This window comes from Apteryx mantelli, chromosome 33 (genome assembly GCF_036417845.1).
Source record: "Apteryx mantelli isolate bAptMan1 chromosome 33, bAptMan1.hap1, whole genome shotgun sequence".
Lineage (NCBI taxonomy): Eukaryota > Metazoa > Chordata > Aves > Apterygiformes > Apterygidae > Apteryx > Apteryx mantelli.
This window is the reverse complement of record NC_090010.1, coordinates 1711032-1729883: the sequence shown is the minus strand read 5'-3', so window position 1 is coordinate 1729883 and position 18852 is coordinate 1711032. Positions and strand designations below refer to the sequence as shown.

Below are 18852 nucleotides of genomic sequence, written 5' to 3'. Positions count from 1 at the left end.
CCCATCCCAATTGCCACGTTGCCTCCTATTGCCCCCACTGCCCCCTCCTGCCCCCCCAATTGCCCCCCTGCCCCCATTGCCACATCCCCTATTGCCCCATTGCCCCCCTCCCTATTGCCCCCATTGCCCCCTATTGCTCCATCCCCTATTGCCCCATTGCTCCCCTCCCAATTGCCCCCATTGCCCCCCTCCCCTATTGCCCCATTGCCCCCCATTGCCCCCCTCCCAATTGCCCTCATTGCCCCCTATTGCTCCATCCCCTATTGCCCCATTGCCCCCATCCCAATTGCCCCTATTGCCCCATTGCCCCCGTTGCACCCCCTCCCCTATCGCCCCCGTTGCGCCGAGTCCTCCCAGGCGGCGGCGGCGCTGCGGCGAGGCAGCGGCCGCTCTGCGCGCGCGGGCGGCGCCTCTCTGGTGGCGGCGGCGGTGGTTGGGGCGGGGGCAGGGGCGCGCGCGCGCAGCGAGGCGTTGAGCGGGGAGCGGGGGGGGGGAGAGGAGAGGAGGGAGGGGGAGGAGAGGGGAGGGGAGGCGGCCGCTCTATCCCCGCCCCGCGGCGCCTCTCTGGTGCGGCGGCGTCCGTTTCCGGGTCGGGGCGGGGTTGAAATCGGGCCGCTCCTCGCCGCCCCCTCCCAGACCCGCCGCGGCCGCCGCAGCAGGAGCAGCAGCCGCCGCCGCCTCCCGCCGCCGCCGCCATCCCGCCCGCCCGCCCCGGCTCGCTCCCTCTCCCCCCCCCACCTCCCTCCCCGCCTCCTCCTCCTCCCTCCCCGCCCTCCCTCCTCCCGCTCCGCCCGGAGCGCCCTTCTCCCGCCGCCGTTACCGGCGCCGCTCCAGGTAGGCCCGACTCCCCCCCCCCCTTTACACCGCCTCGCCCCCAACCCCGGCCCGCCCCGCTTCCCCCCCCCCTTCCGCCTTCCCCCGACGCGGAGCCGCGGCCTCGCGTAGCGCCGCCGCGCCGCCCGCCGCCGCCCGCCGCCGGCCGCGCCCTCACGCCAGCCCGCGGCCTAGGTGCGGCCTAGTCGCGGCCTAGGCCGCGGCCTGCGCGCGCGCGCGGCGGCGGCGGCGGCGGGGGGGGGGGGGGCGCCCGCCCCTCCCCCCTTCCCCTCCTCCCCTCCCCCCCCCCTCCCTCCTCCCCGCACGGGGCCCGGTACCGGGGGGGGTTGCGGGGAGAGGGGGGGGAGCCGCGTGCGTCACATGGCGCCGCCCCCCCCTCCGGTACCGGGGGGGGGGCGCTGGGGGGGGGGGTGGCCCCCTTATTTTTTTTCTTCATTTTTTTTTGTTTTTTCTCCTTTTTTTAATTTTTTTTTGTCTCCCGTCGGTGCCGCCGTCCCGGAGTTTGTTCCCCCCCCCCCCCGGAAGGGCTCGGCTGGGAGCCGCCATCTAGGCGCCGGGCCCGGCTCGGCGGCCGCGTCCTCGCCTCGGCGGCCGGTTCCCCCCGGCGCTGGCCCGGTTCCGAGCCGCCATCCCTGGCTTGGGGCCGCTGTTTGTCATCCCGCGACGCGACGCTGGCCCTGTTTGGAGCCGCCATCCGGGTCCGGGAACCGGTTCTTCTCCCCGCCCCGGGGCGTTGGGTCCGTTTCGGAGCCGCGATCCCGGGCCCGGGAGCCGGTTCTTTTTAACCCCGCCTGGGACCGGCCCGGTTTTGAGCCCTGATCCTGGGCTCGGGAACCGGTACCCTCCCCCCCCCCCAAAAAAAAAAAAAAAGTTCCCGGGACCGTTTTTGAGCCGCGATCCCGGGACTGGGAGCGAGTTTCGCCCTCAGAACTGGGCCCAGTTTCGAGCCACGCTCCCGGGACTGGGAGCCGGTTCCCCCCCCCCCCCCATCCGGGACTGGTTTTGAGCCCCGATCCCGGGCCTGGGGAGCCCCCCCAAATCCTCCCCCCCCTTTGTGAACCGACCCGCTTTGGAGCCCCGATCCCGGTCTCTGCTCCCCCCACTGTGAACCGGCCCGGTTTGGGGCTCCCCGGCCCCGGGGCTGGTTTTTTTTGCCCTACTACGGTGATGGGCCAAGTTTGGAGCCGTGATTCCCCCCCTGCCCCGGCTGCCCCCAGGATGGACCCATTTTGGAGCCGGTTCCCCCTCGACGAGCCGAGCTTGGAGCCGGGATCTTGGCTCCGGTGGGAGGGCTCCGGGTTGGCATTTGATCCCGATACCGGCGTGGAGGCCGGGCCTTCCACGTGCTGGGCTCGGTGGTGACGAGGCCCCGGGGGGGGGGGGGGACGGGACAGGGCTCCCGGACGGAGGTAAGGAGAAGTTTGGGGGAAGTTTTCCCGCTCTTGGCTGTGAGGAAGCAGCCCCGCCGCAAGCCGGGACCGGACTCGCTGCTTCCCGACGGCCTCAGCCCGCCTCGCGCGGCTTCTTTTCTCCCTTTAAATAACCCCCTGGCAGGTTTGGTCGGCTCCTTTTGTCCCCGCTGGGCCGCTCCGTGCCGAGCGACGCGGGTCGTAGCCGACCGAAGCTTGTTCGACTGGCAGAACCGCTGCCGGAAAAGCAAATTAATGTTAACTTCGTCAAAGTGGGACGCGGCGGTTCGCTGAACTGGTGGGAGGAGGAGTGGGCTCGAGCCGTAGAGACGGCAGCGGTGCCAGCGAGACTCCTGCCACCTCCGGTGAACCGGCAAACTCGTAAACAGTAAACTCGTGGGCTCGGCTCTAGATTTCTCCGCTCGGCTCTGCCGCTGCCAGGCTTTCGGTTCCTGGGCCCCGCTTTCCAAAGTAGGAAGCGGGCGCGTTTCTATCCAGCAGGATGTCATGTGAAGTTTTATTGAGGCCGTAACGACTTGCTACGGCAGAAATCTGCGCCAGTAGCTTCCCCTAAAAGAGCATTAGCCCGGAGCGAGGCAGCGCTGCCCAGTTGGCACCATCCCCTGGGAGATTAATCCCCCTGCCCTTGCCCCGCTTTGCCTGGCTTGTTTCTTCCCCGGGCTTGGTTAAACTTTGATGAGGCGCTGACCAGCCGGACAACGTACCGAGCTGGGCTGATGAAAGCGGAGCGGGGCCCGAAAGGAGGGTTTTTGAAGTTAAACGGATGATTAGCCGCCGCTGCTGGTCTCTGGACGGCCGCGGTGTTTTGCAACTGCCGTCGACTTTAGTTCGCAGGTTGTTTGAAACCTGATCGTGTGCTCGCGTGGCCTTATCTGCTTTGAGTAAATCGACTTGGAAACTAGTCTTAAAGGCCTCTAAAAGCGCGTTTACGGAGCACAGATAACTTTTCTCTATAGCCCAGCTCCCCAAGGGGTTAAACTCCCTTCCGCTTAGGAGCGGGGCAGTCTGGTGTGCGTCTCTGCACAGCTGCTGAGGAGAAGTTTGTTATAATCTAGATCAAGGTGTGTTGCTTTCAAGTAGAGGCAAGTCCTTGAAACCGTAGGCAGAGCCCTTCTGCGAGGCGCAAAGGTGGCTGGAGCCCTGGTCCGTGGGAGCTGGTAGACCCGTGGGAGGGAGGCAGGCAGGCAGAGCGGCGGAGAACGAACCAGCGCCGGGCGGTTGCTCAATGCCTAAAACGCCCTAAACCTGCCAGGGGGGCTATTAAGAAGGAGAAAAAACTGAGGGGGGCTTGACTCCATCTGGAGCAGGGACATCCGGAGCGCTCGGCGGCTGCTGTCGGTGTCGGAAATGGGCCAGGACGGATCGGGGAGAGGCGGCAGCAGCAGGGGAGGGTTGGAAAAGCCCCTCCAAGACGACTCCTCTCTCGTTTGTAGCTTCTAGCGCCCAGCGACCAAAGATCTGACCCCTGACAAAGCCTGACTCGACCGAACGCAGCTCAAGATGGACACCGGTGTCATTGAAGGTGGTTTAAATGTCACACTCACCATCCGACTACTTATGCACGGAAAGGTACTCGTCCTCCCCTCCGGATGGGGTCGCGGCGAAGCCCCTGGGCCGGGTGGCAGGGGTGACCCTTCCGGCTGGCCGTTTTGGCGGCGGTAAATCATGTCAGCCCGGCCTCTCGGAGCTGCCTCCTTCTTACGGCCCTTAGCCGGTGGCGCTAGGAATGCGCTCCTTGGCACCGGGCCTGGTGCCGAATATCTCATGACAATTGAGGCAGCGCTTTAAAAGCTCAGTGCATCAATTAAAAAAAAAAAAAACAACAAAAAACAACAAAAAAACCAAAAATACAGCTGGGGGTGGGGAGGAGCGACTCGAACAGGGAGTTTGGCTGGGAGCAGAGGTGTCCGTGTGACCTGGGGGGGACGACGACCAGGTGGAGCGATAGCTGGGGGAATCCGAGGAACTTGTTTTGCCTTCGAAATGAGCATCTTTCCCAAGAACGAGCTCTCCAGCGTCCCAAGGTGGCAACTTGGGACCGGGAGTGTTGTTTTTTTCCTTCTAAGCACTTACTAATAGCTGCTTTTGTTTCCATCCCAGGAGGTCGGAAGCATCATTGGGAAGGTAAGGGAGCACCCAACCCCTCGCCCTGCCTCCCTCTGCCCCCCTTCTTGCCCCGTCCGGCTCGCGATAACGCTTCTCCCTTCTCTTTTTTCCCCCCCCCCCCGCACAGAAAGGGGAGTCCGTAAAGAAGATGCGCGAGGAGGTGAGTGCCGGGGGGGGGACACGGAAAGGCGTTGGGGGGCCGCGGGCGTTGGGAGGAATCCGCAGGCCGCGCGGTGCCGCCAGCTCCGGCTCCGGCAGCAGATGGGAGCCGCCGGGCGCGGGGCATGCTGGGAAATGTAGTCAAGGCCCGGGCAGGAAGCCAAGGAGGCTAAGATGGCTGCCCGGAGCCGAGCCCCGGGGAGGGAGGCAGCTTTCCCGGACCTGCGAGGGATCCCTGGGGATCTTGCACCGCTTTAACCGCCCTGCGCGGAATCGGGTCGGGTGGGCGGACCTGCTGCTGGGGTGGGTTTGTGGGGGGGGGTGCGCTGAGCGGGGCTGGTCGCCCTGATGTCCCCCCCCCTTGTTTTCTCCCCGCAGAGCGGTGCTCGCATTAACATCTCAGAAGGGAACTGCCCCGAACGGATCATCACCCTTGCTGGACCCACCAATGCCATCTTCAAAGCATTTGCGATGATCATTGACAAACTGGAAGAGGTGCGTCCCGGCCCCCCCCACCCCCCCTACCCCCGGCCCGCTCCGCGGAGCCGTCGGCGGGCCGCAGCCCCCTCCGTAGCCATCCTTTGCCACGTCCCCCGGGCGAGCTCGCCCTGTGACGCTGCCGCGCTCAGCCCCAGAGCTTGCGGGGAAGTTGAGGCCGCTGGAGCACGAGCGACAGCGGGTTCCTGCGGGTGATTCGCAGCGTGGTTGGCAGGATGGGCTCATCCCGTGCAGGATGGGGATGTTTTCTTTCGGAGCCTGATCTTTGCCCTGCCTCGAGCAGGGTCAAGGTACAGAGAGCAGCGATAGTTCCTCGGTGTGTGCTCAGCCCTCCTTTAAGCAGCTGGGAGCTGAGCGCCGGAACCCCGCAGGGACTTTCCTGGGCTGAAAACATGCTGCGGCCGCAAGTTAAACAGCGTAAAGCAGCTTGTGGCGAGCCGCCTCTGGCAGCGGCGCTTCGAAAGCCTCCTGGTTTTTTGCTTGCCCTCGTGGACTGTCCTCCGGTGCCACTTCCCCTCTGCCCCGCGGTCCCCGGGCTTGGTGGCTCTGCGGGCAGCGAGGGCTCGGCTCCGTCCCCTCCCCACCGAGGAGGGGAGCAGGGGGGGCCGCCGCGCAGCGCTGAATCCAGGTGACTTTCCTGGGGGATATTGGTCCCGGATAACGTGACTCCCGGCGTTAAAGCCGGCTCGTGGCCGTGATGGTGAAGAGCTTCTCGGCCGACTCTGTGTCCTTGGGGAGGCGTCAGCTCGCCTGGCCTGGCGTGGGGCGCTGCGGGGCAGAGCTCCTCGGCCCTCACCTCTCCTGGGGGTGCGTGAAAACCCGGTGGCCTTTGCTCCCCTCTGATTTGGGGCCCCTCCTTGTGAGGGGGGCCACCCCGATGCCACCAGATCTGTCCCCGAGGCCCGTCCCCTCTCCTTGCTCAGACAATTACCTCGAAGGCTGCTGAGCCCGGAGCCGTTACTGCCGTAACCTGAGAGCTGACGTCCTCCAAGGGCTCCTCCGCAAGGCTCCCGCCCTCCTCCCCACCTGGCAGCAGGCGCGTGGGGGCCGGCTCCTGCTATTAAGTTGCTTTGGGAACTGTCGGACCAGCTCGGATGCGGGATCGGCTCCCCGGAGCGGCTCCGGGGGCCTGTCCGCGGCCTGTCCAAGTGTGGCTCTTGGCTGCCGGCGCTCTGAGCGCTGGGCTCTGAGTTAATGCTTTTATTTTAGTAGGTCAGTTGAGCCGTGGCCTTGTGCCTCCCCTCCCCCTGCTGACACATGACTGCTATAATCATCGCTGGGCTTGTTTTTCACCCCCCCGGAGCTGCTCCTGCCTTGATCCCCCGTTATGACGGGAGGCTCCGTGCTCAACGGGGAGCTGCGTCCGCAGGGGGGGCCCTGACGGCCTCGCAGCCCCAAGCTGGCAGCCTTGAGCGCCAGCACAGCCTGTTCCTGTGCTAGAGGGGGGGCTCAGCTGGGGCTCGACCCCGTCGGTGCCCCTGCGCTGGGCTGCTGGCATAAGTTTGGGGGGTTAAAACCCCATTTTTGCGGAGAGAGCCGCAAAGTTGCCCTTCCTCCCTCCCCGTGCTGCGCCAAGCCGTGACTGCGTCACTTCTGGGACTCTAGTGAAGTCCCGCGGAACAGGATTGGCAAGGCCCCGGGGTCACCTTGGCCCTGTCCGCCCGTGCCGGCTTCGTCCTCCCTGCCCCTCGGCTGGGCACGTCGCCTGGCCCGCGTGCCGTTTCGGCCGGGGCGCCGCGCCGAGCGGGCTCCTCTGAGTAACTCCTCTTCCTCGCAGGACATCAGCAGCTCCATGACCAACAGTACAGCTGCCAGCCGGCCCCCGGTCACCCTCCGGCTCGTGGTACCGGCCAGCCAGTGCGGCTCCCTCATTGGAAAAGGAGGCTGCAAGATCAAAGAGATAAGAGAGGTGCGTGTCAGGGACGCGCGAGGCCTGGGTGTCTCCGGGAGCGCGGCGAGAGGGGCGAATCCTCGCCCCCGCCCTGGGGCAGCGCTGCATAGTAGAGACGTAGCATCACCCGGTCTTTTTTTAAAGACCTCCTTGTATTTTTAGTGCTCGTGAAACTGAGCCTCGGGGCAGTGTCTGGCATGGGGCAGAGCCTCCCTGCCCTGGCGCTGGCCCCTGGAGCAGGATGCCTGGGTTCCTGTTCCCTCTAGGCTCCGATTCCCTCCCCCGGCCTTTTTCCAGCTGGCGGAGGGGGGGGGGAATGTGTGCCGTGAGGCCTGCAAAGCCCTCGGCTCTCCGCTAGGAAGGCGCGTAATGCCACTTAGCGCTGGGAGCTGCTGACCCTTGGCTGCCCGGAGGATTAATTCTGTCCATCTCCAGTAGAGATGAGCTTGACTTGGGTTACAGGGAAAGGCTGCAACCCAGTTTCTGCTTTTCTGCTCCAGGCTCCCAAGGACCAAATTTTTTCCAGCTAGGATTAAAGAACTTTATTTTTGGGGGAGCAGAGGGGCAGTTTTGGCTATGTATAACCCAGCCCTGGGGCTTGTTGCTGAGGCCGCTGGATGCAGGGAGGTCGCAGCCCTCCCCGAGCCTGACGGTCTATTTTTAACCGTCAACTTTGCAGAGCACGGGGGCACAGGTCCAGGTGGCAGGAGACATGCTGCCTAACTCGACCGAGCGAGCCATCACCATCGCTGGGATCCCACAGTCCATCATCGAGTGCGTCAAACAGATCTGCGTCGTCATGCTTGAGGTAGGGCCTTCCCCGACCGCGCTTTCGCGGGCTTCCCTGGGGGGCAAACGGAGGGGTCCCCGCTGCCCCTTGTCCGGCTGCAGCCGTCACTGCAAACAGAAACCGCTGAGGATGGAGAAAATGCTGCTGGGGGATCAAGGGATAGTTGGGGATTATATCCTCATCCAGGTGAGGCTTGGAGGTGTCCAGCCAAGCCTAGACTGGGCGGAAGCGGCTTAAAACCAGGGTCGAGCCAGTCCTTTAGAGCCTCTCGCTGGCTAACGGTGCCGCTCACCGCCCGGCGGTGACCAGTAGCGCTGCCCAGCACGGGTGACAAGCCAGCAGGAACGTCCTGCTGTCCCGCAGCAGTGTCCTGAGCCTCCCTCGCACGCTGCTCTGCTGCTCCCTGGGTTTCCTCCCTTGGTCCCGTGCCCAGGACGGGGAAGAAGCGGGATTGCTCTGTGGCACTCGATGCTCATCCCAGGCTCTGCGCGCTCCTAAGCGGCCGATTTAAACCCCAAGCAGAGCGTTAGCTTGCGGGCGCAGCCTCGTCCGAGCCCGGGGAGGGGATCGTTGGTGCCGGCGGCGCTCGGTGTCTAACCTCTCTTCTCTGCCCGTCACCCAGTCTCCCCCGAAGGGCGTCACCATCCCCTACCGACCCAAGCCATCCAGCTCTCCGTCATCTTTGCAGGCGGTCAGGTAAGGCCTCTCCTCTGCTTGTGGGGTGCGGGGTGGGGAGAGGAGGGTGTCTACCAAGCTGCCACACCGCCAGCGCACATCAGCCGCTCTGCGTGCCTGTCGCCCACACCGCTTCCCCCGGCGCGGAGCGGCTCTGCTTGGCCTCGGCCTCCCAGAGCCCGCTCCGAGCTTTCCTCGCTGAGCTCTCTGAGGGATGGAAGAGGGCAGAGGTGGGGAAAGGGGGTTAACGAGGCTAATTTGGGGAGGGGGTGGTGGTGGTGGGGGGTGACTGTCGAACAGTCCTGGAGCAACCAGCCAAAAATCCCAGTGTGATGGTGGGGATTTGAATCAGACCAAGACTCCAGCTGCCAAATCCAGTCCCGGCCCCTCTCTCTGGGGCTGGCTCTCGGAGGACTCGGTGCTACCCCTGTGGGTGACTGGCCCCAGAGGGTTTTGGGGGGGCATGTCTCTGCTCTTTGGGGTGCCGAGGCTTAGCCTGTGCCTTGGGTAGGATCAGGGTGCGGAAAGGCCTCATCTCGCATGAAGGGAGAGGGCGTCAGATAGGAGTAGCCGCCAGGTAATTTGGGATTTAGCCCCTCTTTTGCTGAGCTGGTCTGGAGGTGTTTCTCGCCTCCTGCTCTCCTGCCTCAGGGACGCACCGGCAGCAGGTAGCCGGCTTGTGCTGCCCCGTTGCCACAGCCACGGAGCGAGACGCTGCCGCGGCCGTTACAGGCGACAGGGCTCCGTTGGATCCCGTCTGCTGTAAAGCCCCCGAATCTCCTGACCCCCTTGAGGGGGTGTCCTCGTCCGTGGTCCCCTCGGGGCCGCTGGGCCGCTAGGCGAGACGGGAGGCTCAGGCCGGGGTGTGGGTCGCTCGTTCCCCACCCCGCGATTCCCAGGGCTGCCGTAACGCTCGGAAAAACACGGCGACTCGCACTCGGACGCATCCGCTGCCTTCGTGGTGTCAGGGAGGCCCCTCGGGGGTGGGCAGCGCAGGGCACGGGCAGCTCCGGAGCCCCTAGCCGGCCCGGGCGCCCGCTCGGCCGGAGCTGAGGCAGCGCAGGCGAGATTCGGCGTTGTCGACCGAGGCCTCGAGGCCGCGCCGACTCCGTAGGCAGGGAAAGGGGGCAGCTGCTGCCGGCCTCCCCGAGAGCCGGGCCTGACGCCGCTGTACGTCTTGGGCCGGGCCCGCTCTTGCCCCGCGCCACGCTTGTTCAGGGACGGACCTGCCGCTGTCCCCTTCCTCGCCTCGGCCCCCCCCCACCTCCCCTTGCCCTCCCTGCCTTCTCCTTCCCTCCCCGAACCCGGTCAGCCCCCCCCACACACACACCCTTCCCGCTCTCCGACAGCTTCTCCCGCCGCTCTGCGCCCGGGGCAAGCGCCTGGCGAGTACGTCGGCGCCCCCGCGCCTCTTGCGAGCGGAGGGCCGTACCGCACGGTGCCCCCCCCCCCCCCCCCCCCGCGGCGCGGGAGCAGGCCGCCTTCCCCGTTAGAGCAGTGAGGAGCAGGCTTCCGACGGCCACGCATTTCTCCCTCCCCTTCCCTTCTTCTTCCCCCCCTTCTCTTCCACCCCTCTCCCCTGGCCCAGGGCCGCAGGCAGCCCCACGCAGCCGTCCGGGCCCGCTCCTGGTGGTGTTGTGCTCTGTCTCGCAGCTCAGAGTCGTGCGTAGAGCAGGGTTAGCCCTCGAAAGCAGAGCTAATGTCGATGTGACTTTGGTGTTAGCGGAAGGTTTCGGATTGACAGCCCTGGAGACTGAAGTCCTCTAATTTATCCACAGGACAGGTACAGCAGCGGCAGTGCGAGCTACCCCCACACCGCCCCATCCATGTGCCTCAACTCTGACTTGGAGGGACCACCTCAGGAGGTGAGAGGGGAGTTCAGTCTCCACGGCCCGTTCAATCCTTGGCCTCTCTGAGACTGCCAACAAGGGTGGCATCCCCGTCCCCGTCCCCCAAAACCGTCACGGTGGCTTTTGTGCTGTGGACTCCTGTCCACTGGGAACTGGACTCTGAGCCCACCAACCTCTCCTCACGCAGGCCACCCGGCAGCCACTGCATGGCAACGAACTTGGGCCAATTCCAGCCTGGGCTGCAGTTCTTCCGGTGACCTGGAAGTGAGGCTGTGTACCCCCCTCTCCCCTTCCTATCCCACCCCCCCTGCCCGGCCCCCCAACCTTAGCCAGCCAGGCCCCAGCCAGTGACTCGCCCTTTCTGGGTAGCTTCAGGAGGAATCTGAAGTCTGTGGCTGTCCCTTAACCTTCAAGACATGGAATTGGCAGGTCAGGCACTCAGCCTTGTTACCCCCCCGAATGCCTCTCTTTGCCTTGTCTAGCATCGGTAGCCAGCTCCAGCATTACCTCTAGCTTGCCCGGTGACGTTCTCCTAGGCGTGCGGAGTGACGAGAGGACTCGGAGCGGGACTTTTTGGGGGGCTGCTGGGCCGGGGAAGGAGGGGCCGGGAGCTAGCAGGGCTGGCGGGCGTTGGAGATCTTCCCGTCGGCGAGGCGGGGGGCGCAGGGCTAGAGAAGCATTGTCGGACTCCACCACACCATACATCTTCATCAAGATCCCAGCCGTTCTGTTTGTCTGCCACTTTTTTTTTTGGGGGGGACGGCGCCATACTGTCCACTCCCTCCCTGTAACCGCCACGTAAGGCCAATTCGAGTAACCGCCCGTCTAGAAACTGCTTGTTACAGCATTATCCGTCCCCTGCCTCTCCCTGCCCCACTTCCCTCGCCCCGGAGAACTCTCCACCTTGGCTCTCTGACTTCCTGGCTAGTTGAAATCTGTCTGTCCCTGGGTGGCTGTCCAATGGTTGTTAATAGGACTGTTTTCCTCCTTTTGTAGGCCTATACCATTCAAGGACAGTATGCCATTCCACAGCCAGATGTAAGTTTTGTTTACAACTTCTTGTCTTGAAATCCACCCCCCCTTTTTTTCCCCCCCCCCTTCCCCTTCCAAAATTTTCTCCGTGCTTTCTCGACTTGAGCCGCTAGCCGTCAGCTTGGGCTGAAACTCGATCCGATCCGAGCTCCCCCCCAAAAAACTCGCCTCCCCCCTCAGTTCGCCCTCCTGCAGCCAGCTTCACCCGGTCTCAGATCTCTCCTTTCCCTCCTTTCTGACACTTCCCTCCTCCTTTTTTTTCTCCTTTTTTCCTTTTTATTTTTTTTTCCCCTCCTCTCCTCCTTCCCTGCCCTACCTCTCCTGGCTTGGCATTTCACACGAGCTCCGGCTTCCCTCCCCCTCTTGAATTTGGCACGAAGCCCGCCAAGAGAAAACAAAACAGCGCGTGAGGGTTTACTGTCATGGTGGTTCTCCTGGGGCAGGGGACAGCTGGCCTAGCAAGCGGTCGCAGGTGGCAGCGGGGAGGGGAGGGGAGGAGGATCCGGCCCGGCTCAGGCTGATGCCAGCCTGCCGGAGCCCTTCGGGATCGGGAAGTGACAGTTCAGGCAGTGGCTGCCGCTCCTGCGGGTGCCGTCCTGGCTCGCCATCGGACGCCTTCCTCCGTCGCCCTCGCTCATCCCTTAGGCTCGTTGCAGGCTTGATGGGGGCCGATGTCTCCTCCCGGCCCCCCCCCAGAGCAGCAAGGGGGGGGCTGTGACACACCAGGGCCAGGGAGGAGAGGGCTAGAAAAGCTGGGCTAAGAGCTACTCTGGGGGCTGAACCGAACCAGGCTCCGTCCCCGTCTGCCTTGGTGACATCCCTCTGCCCCCCCCCCCCCCTCGCCCTCCGCTCCCTGCATGGTGTGGTGCGAGCGCCCTGCGGTCTCGTCTCTCCTGCTCCTCTCTGCTTGTCTCCCCGAGCTCCTCTCCTACCTCCTCGCTGCTGCCCTCGCTTCACCGGGGGTGGCCGCAGCTCCCGCTCCGGGCCCAGCCCCTTCTCGCCCGGCGCCTCTCCGCACGGAGAAGGCAGCGCTGCCCGCCGCCCCACCTCCGCGCAGGGGGCTGGGGGGGCCCCGGTGCCGCTCGCAGTGTCCGTGTCGATGTGCGTGCCGTGAGTCCCGGCCCCGACGGGCTCGGGAAATGGCTAACATCAGCCTTTTTTTCTTTCTCTTCCCTCTAGCTGACCAAGCTGCACCAGTTGGCAATGCAACAGTCACACTTTCCAATGTCTCATGGCAACACTGGATTCAGCGGTATGGAAACTCCTTCTCTCTTCCGTGCGCTAGCGTGGGCCAAAGGCCAGCCCGCGAGCCGCTGCTTGGCTCCTCTCTCTCTCTCGCGCGCGTGCGCGCAGCCTCGCGGCGGGGCCTCCGCTCGGGTCTCGCTCGCTCAAAACCAAAAACCAACCCCCCCCCTCCCAGAGCAAAGCTCGGCCAGGTAACGATTTTGTCGCGACGCCTCTGGGGGTGACTTGGTAGCGACCTCCGCGAGTCGCGGGGGGCCGCGGAGGGTAGCAAAGCACCGAGCAGGCAGGGCCTCCGTGTCGCTTTCCTTCCTCTTCACCCCCGTCCTCCACAGCTCTGCCAGTGCACCGGGAGACCCCCGACCTGCAGCACCCTCTCTCTCCCCTCCGGCTACTCCAGTCCTGAGCAGGCAACTGTCGAGTTGTACCAAATTCGCTGTAGATTTGCTAAGATGGCTAAATATCCGTTTGGGGCTCTAAACTCGAGACAGCCAAACTCATTGTCACTTGTATCTTAACAGGCATTGAATCCAGCTCTCCAGAGGTGAAAGGCTATTGGGGTAATGATTAAAAACCAAAATCTGTAGTTATTCTATCGTGTATTAATACTGACCGGGGTCTCGTTCTCCCTGTTAAATGCTGCCCGCCTTGTGCACGGATGGGAGGGGAAGGGGGGAGTCAAGGGGGAGCCTTGGAAGGGCTGGAGGTACCGACTGCCTTGGGTGTACGTGCCCCAGGAGTCAGCTGGACTCTGGACAGCGGAGAGCAGGACTCGTTGGAGGGCTCGGTGCGTGATGCTCTGTTAGAAAGCCTCGGGCATGCGCTAGGCCCCTCGCTTTACCCCCCCCAAACACGCCGCAAAGCGGGGGCAACCCCTCGCCTTAGGAGTCGCTGGACCGGATTGCATACAACGGCTGAGCCCCCCCCTCCCACTGCCTGCTGCCGGCGGCGGAACCGCCGCTTGTGCCCAAGGCCATCCCGGTCGGCGGCGGGGAGCATCGCCTTAACCACCTCGGCCACCATCGCGCCTCCCGGCCCATGAGCTGCTTCACCCCCGCCGAAACCTTGGCGTTAGGGCTTGAGGCTCTTGCCGTGATGCTTTTTTTCCCCGTCCGGGGAGCGAGCGCAGGGTTGGATCCGCTCGGCACGTGTGCTTTGCCCCATCCTATGTGGAAGCAGCCCGGCGGTGCCGGCGCGGCCGGCCGGCGTAGCACTGCCCTGCCGGCGCGTAGGAGGGAGGTAGCGTAGCGCTTCGGAGCCAGCGACCGAGCCGGGTCCCTTGGGGCAGCGGAGCCGAGCACCCGAATGGAGCCCCCGCAGCGACAGTGCGCTGCTCTGGGACTGTCCTCACCGGAAGGAAGATCCTGTGGTGACATTGCGGTGGTGGTGGGGGACAGGGGAGAAATTTAAGAGGAGGGAGAGAAGGTGGGGAACGGTGGGGGGGGGAAATTGGAGTAACCTCACAGCTTGCTCTGCCCTTCCCCTCCTGTCAAACCGTCTTCAAGGTAGCCATGAAGCCAGCAGCAAATGCTGGCTTGACTGCTCCGGTCTGTCTGTGCTGCGCCCGCTTCGCCCGCCGCCCTCCCGCTGAACCTATCCCGCTTTTTCTCTGTCTTTTAGCAGGTTTGGATGCGTCTGCTCAAACCACTTCTCACGAACTCACCATTCCAAATGATGTGAGTACCGGCCCCGCGGAAGGGCGAGTGCAGTTTTCCCCCTCGTAGCCTGGATCGGGATGGGCGGCTGCCGGAGAGCTGTCCCTGTGGGTCGCCAGGATCTGCCCCCCCCCCCCCTTTGGGGGAGATCTAATGAAACGGGGTGCGAGGTTGCCCGCCGAAGCGGGGCGTGCGCTCGCCCCTTTGCTTTGGAGCCGCGGAGGGCTCGCGGCGGCCCCCGAGGGCGACGGCTGCGCCCCGAATCGGCTCCTCGGGCTGCTTTGAGTCGCCTCATCCCTTCTCCTTTTCCAGCCGGCGTTTCGGCAGGAAACAACCCCCTTTCTGGGCTCCCTTAAAACCCCCCCCCCCCCCCGGGAAATCCCAGCCCTGAGCCAGTGGGTGACAGACCTGTGACCTGGTAGCGGGGTGGGGTGGGGGGGTGTTAACGAGGCCGGTTCCTGCCCGCTGCTAACGAAGCCGCTTTCTCCCCCAGTTGATTGGCTGCATCATCGGGCGCCAGGGCGCCAAAATCAATGAGATCCGCCAGATGTCTGGGGCGCAGATCAAAATTGCCAATCCAGTGGAAGGATCTACTGACAGGCAGGTTACCATAACTGGATCTGCAGCGAGCATTAGCTTGGCCCAGTATCTAATTAATGTCAGGTAAGTGTCCGGGCGGCGAGGCTCCGCGCGCCGGGGAAGGGCACAGGGAGGGCTGGCTCGGCGCCGTGGTGTACCGTTCCCGGGGCCGGGACCCTCCCTTGTGCCCCCAAAACGTGAGGGGAAGGGGTTTCTCTCCCAATTTTTTGTTTTCCCCTCTCTGTGCCCTTCCTTTCCCCCTCTCTGTGCTTGCTGTCCCGTTTCCCCGGTGCAATCGCTTCCCAGTCTGCGGGAAGCCGTAGTTTAAGGACTCGGCCTGGAAAGGGGGGGGGGGTCGGTCCGTGGGGTCAGGGGAGCTGGTGGCCTCTCTAAAGCTGCGCCCGGCCCCGTCGGGCGCTCGGCAGGCAGGGCTGTGGTGGCAAATCTGTGGCTCGCGGGCTCAGGGCTTTCTGCGGGGCGCCGGAGAGCTCCCTCTCCGGTGTCGGAGCAGGGCTGCCGCTGCAGCCGCCGGATCGCGAGTGCCTCCCAGCGGGATGCGCGGCGACCCCCCCCCCCCCCACACACACACACACACACCGGGAGCGCTCGGCTCCGCTCGGACGCCTTGCCGCTCTCCGCCACTTACCGGAGCGGGTGGCCGGCTCCGAAGTCCCCGGCGAAGCGGCGGCTCCGGGGAACCGCCGGCTCCCCTGAGGCCGGGAAGAGAGGCAGGGCCGGGCCATGGGGCCTGGACGCCTGCCCGCGCTGCGGCTCGGCTGCCGCAGCGTAGCTCCGGCGACCGGCTCGGACCCTCCGCAGGGCGAGGGCTGAGCTCGGCGACGGCTCCGATTCAGCGGGAGGGGGGACGGGGTGGGTGGAGGGGGGGGTCGGTCCGTGCGCTGAGACCTCCAAGCGCCTACCCAGACCCGTCTCCGCTGCGTCTCGGCTCCCCGTCCCCACCGCCACCACCCCGCGACGAGCCGGGCCGCGAGCGGCGTCTGGGGGGGGGGCTTTTCGGCTCGTCTGTGCCGGGCCGCGTTCCCCCCACCCGGCTGCTCCGGGGAGCCGCGCGCTCGCCCCGGGGGGGCCAAAACACCCCTGGCGCCGGCGCGAGCGTGGTTAGGTAGCCGGCAGCCCGATGCTCTCCCATTCCTCAGCCCCGCGGGGCTTCGGATGAAGGAGAAGAGCCGGGAAGAGCGCTGCCATCCCGGCGTGGCCCCGCTCCGCGTGGCGAGCGGCGGCACGACACGGGGAGGGGGGGGGGGATGCCAGGGCTAGAAGCAGGGGGGGGGCACAACAGCTCCGCACCGCTTAGGAGCGGGTTTGGCCTGGCTAGAGGAAAAGCCGCGTGCCGTTTTTCCCTCTTCAGGCTTAATCCTGTGCTTGGTAGTTAGCAGGTTCCCCCCCCCCCCCCAAGCTCGTAAAGCACTGGGGCGGCGCAGCTGCCGGCCCGGGGGGGGGTCCCGGGGGTGCTCGATGCCTGGGGGCCGCGGTCCGGCCCGACGCAGCCCGCGCGCCGCTTCCTCCCTTTCCGAGCTAGGGCTGGTGCTATTTAAGCTGTTTGTCCTGTGCTTTTTTTTTTAATTATTATTACTTTTTTTGTGGTGTTCCCATCCACCCACCCGTGTTTTTTTTTGTTTTTTTGTTTTTTTTTGTTTTCTTCCTTTTTTTTTCTCCTCTGTTACAGTTTAGAAAGCGCTAAACCCTCCTCCCAGGCAGCCTCCGTCACGATCCCTGACCACCTCAGCATCAACCTCTCTCAACCCTCCACCCCTTCTTCTTCTTCCTCCTCCACCACCACCCCCTCGCTCGCCACAGCGGGGGGCTCCGACGCACCCGCCAGCCTCCCCAACCCTCTTCCGACCGCCCCTTGTGTCTCCAGTCTGCTTGGCATGAAACCTGTCCCTCTCCTGGCTCTAAATGTTGTGTCTGCTGCTAAGGGTACCTCCACTTCGGCTGTGCCGTGCGTTACTAACAAACTGAAAGCGGAAAAGCAGAGGTTCTCGCCTTACTGAGTCTGCTTGTGGCCTTAGAAGGACCAGCAGACCGGTGGCGGCCCGGAGAACCCCGTAGAGGAGACTCGGAAGAGCAAAACTTGTCTTTATTTTTCATTTTTTCGTTTTTTTTTTTCCTTCCTCCTTTTTACTTCAAAGTGAGCTTGTGATGTTTCTTAGAACGGAGTTGTTTTGGGGGTGTTGTTTTTTTTTTTTCCTTCCTTTCCGGCTGCCGGCCGAGAGACGATTTCTTTTTTTTTCCCCTGTGTCCCAACTCGGCCTGGAGTCTAGTGCTCCGCTTTTTTTTTTTTCTTTTTAAAAAAAAATTCCTTCTCGATTCTGCTAGCTTGTAGCATCGCTTTATTTTTATTATTATTATTAATTATTACTTCGGGGCTTTGTTGTTGTTGGGTTTTGTTTTTTTTAGTAGCTTGTTTGCAATCGCGGCGGGAAGATGAATGCGGGGGGGTTGTTTTTTGGGGGGGGTGGAGGGAGGTGGTCGGGGGGGGGGGGTCGGGGTGGCGGGGGGGTGTCGTTCCGGGATAAACGAGTCTGGATTTAATTGCATTCCTGGTGACGTTGCCCGCGGGGGCTCGCGGCCTCGCCTTGTCTCTCTTTAATGTCTGTACCTGTAATAAAGTTGCCACGGTGAGAATCTGCTCTGCTAGATCTGTGCCGACCGGGGGGGGCCCCTCTTTCGCTTTGGGGGGGGGTGGGATGTGTGGGGGGGTATCAGCACCCTGTTTTGGGGTGATATGTCCCCGCTAGGCTCCGAATTCCCCCCCCCTTTGCTTGCTTGGGGACCTTGTTGTGCCGTGTCCCCCCCCTTCACTCCGGTCTCTGCTCCCGCTGGGGCTCCGGCTCCCGCCGCTCGCTGCCGGTGTCCTCGGTCCCCGGCCTCGCTCCTCTTTTTCCCCGCCAGAATTGCTGCTGCCGTCCCGCTTTCCCGCTCCCGTTGCTGCTGGCACCTCGAGGTTCCCCCCCCTTTCCCCGCCGATTCCCACTGCCCCCCCGCCCGCCCCAAAAAGCTCCCTCCTGAGCCGCCCCGGCGCTCGGAGCCGAGCGGCATCGGTGCGCGCCGGTCCCCTCCCGGGCCGCATCCGCCGTGGGCTCGTGCCGGGGGGAGCCAGGTGGCTCCTTTTTTGGGAGGGGGGGGGACACCGGGGTGGGGGGGGAGGAAGCCCGGCTCATCCCCCCTGCACCGAGCAAACCCCATCCTCCTCCTCCTTCCCAAACCTCCCTTTATATTTCCCCCCTCGGGGGGGGGAAACATCACCCACGTGGGGGGGGGGGGTGCCGCCAGCACCCTCCACCCCCTTCCTCGGGGCGAGCCGAGCCCTTCCTCCCGCTCTCCCTCCTCTTCCTCCCGCCGCGGCCGAGCCGCCCCCCCCCGCTCTGACGCCCTTTTCTTCGTTGCAGGCTCTCCTCGGAGACCGGGGGCATGGGAAGCAGCTAGGGCCCCGACGCGGCCCCCGCGGACCCTCGGCCTCACTTCACCATCCATCTGTGTAGTCCCTTAGCAGCCAGCCCCAGGTTTTAACTAGTTTGTAAATTTTTCGGTTCCTCCATGCTCTCCGCGGCCACTCATGAGGTTTTTCTTTTTTGGTTTATTTTTTTTTTTTCCTTTTGGTTTTGTTTTTTGGTTGTTTTTTTTTTTTTTTAATTACAGCATTTTAATTCCTTCCTCTGTTCAGCTGTTAAAAACGCTGAGTCCCAGATCTTAGTTTTATAAAGCTTCTCTCTATCTCCCTCTCTCCCTCCTCTCCCCTGTCTTCCCCCCCCCCCCCCCCCCCCAAAAAAAAAAACCCTTTTTTCGGCTCATGAAGTTTCTGTTTGTCATGAAATGTAAGAGTGGAAGAGAAACATTTCAGTTTAGTTCTGTAACGTCAGGAGATTTTTCAAAAAAAAATAATAAAAAGATGGACTGGAGCTTTTCCTTGTGAATAGAAACTGGAGGATATTTTGGTTAATGGATCTGCCTGTCTCCGTCTTTATTTGAACCCCTCGATTCCCTGGGCCCCAGCACCTTGCTGGGGGGGGGGGGGGGGCTGTTCCTCTCCCAGTGCTCCCAGTATGGGCCCAGTGCTTGCAGCCCTCCTGCCTGGGGTTGTTCCCTT

General features: G+C 63.7%; 1 protein-coding gene across 1 annotated transcript; it reads left to right on the top strand.

Moving 5' to 3' along the window:
- Positions 1-743: 743 nt before the first annotated feature.
- PCBP2 (poly(rC) binding protein 2) lies at positions 744-18522 on the top strand. The gene is given in 16 exon segments (XM_067314198.1): positions 744-834; positions 3698-3833; positions 4365-4388; positions 4498-4530; positions 4908-5024; positions 6805-6936; positions 7598-7726; positions 8331-8382; positions 8385-8404; positions 10162-10248; positions 11230-11271; positions 12445-12517; positions 13029-13067; positions 14128-14183; positions 14656-14825; positions 18155-18522. Coding segments are annotated over 15 exon segments (1080 nt in total). The 5' UTR covers positions 744-834; positions 3698-3764; the 3' UTR covers positions 18192-18522.
- The last annotated feature ends 330 nt before the right edge of the window (positions 18523-18852 follow it).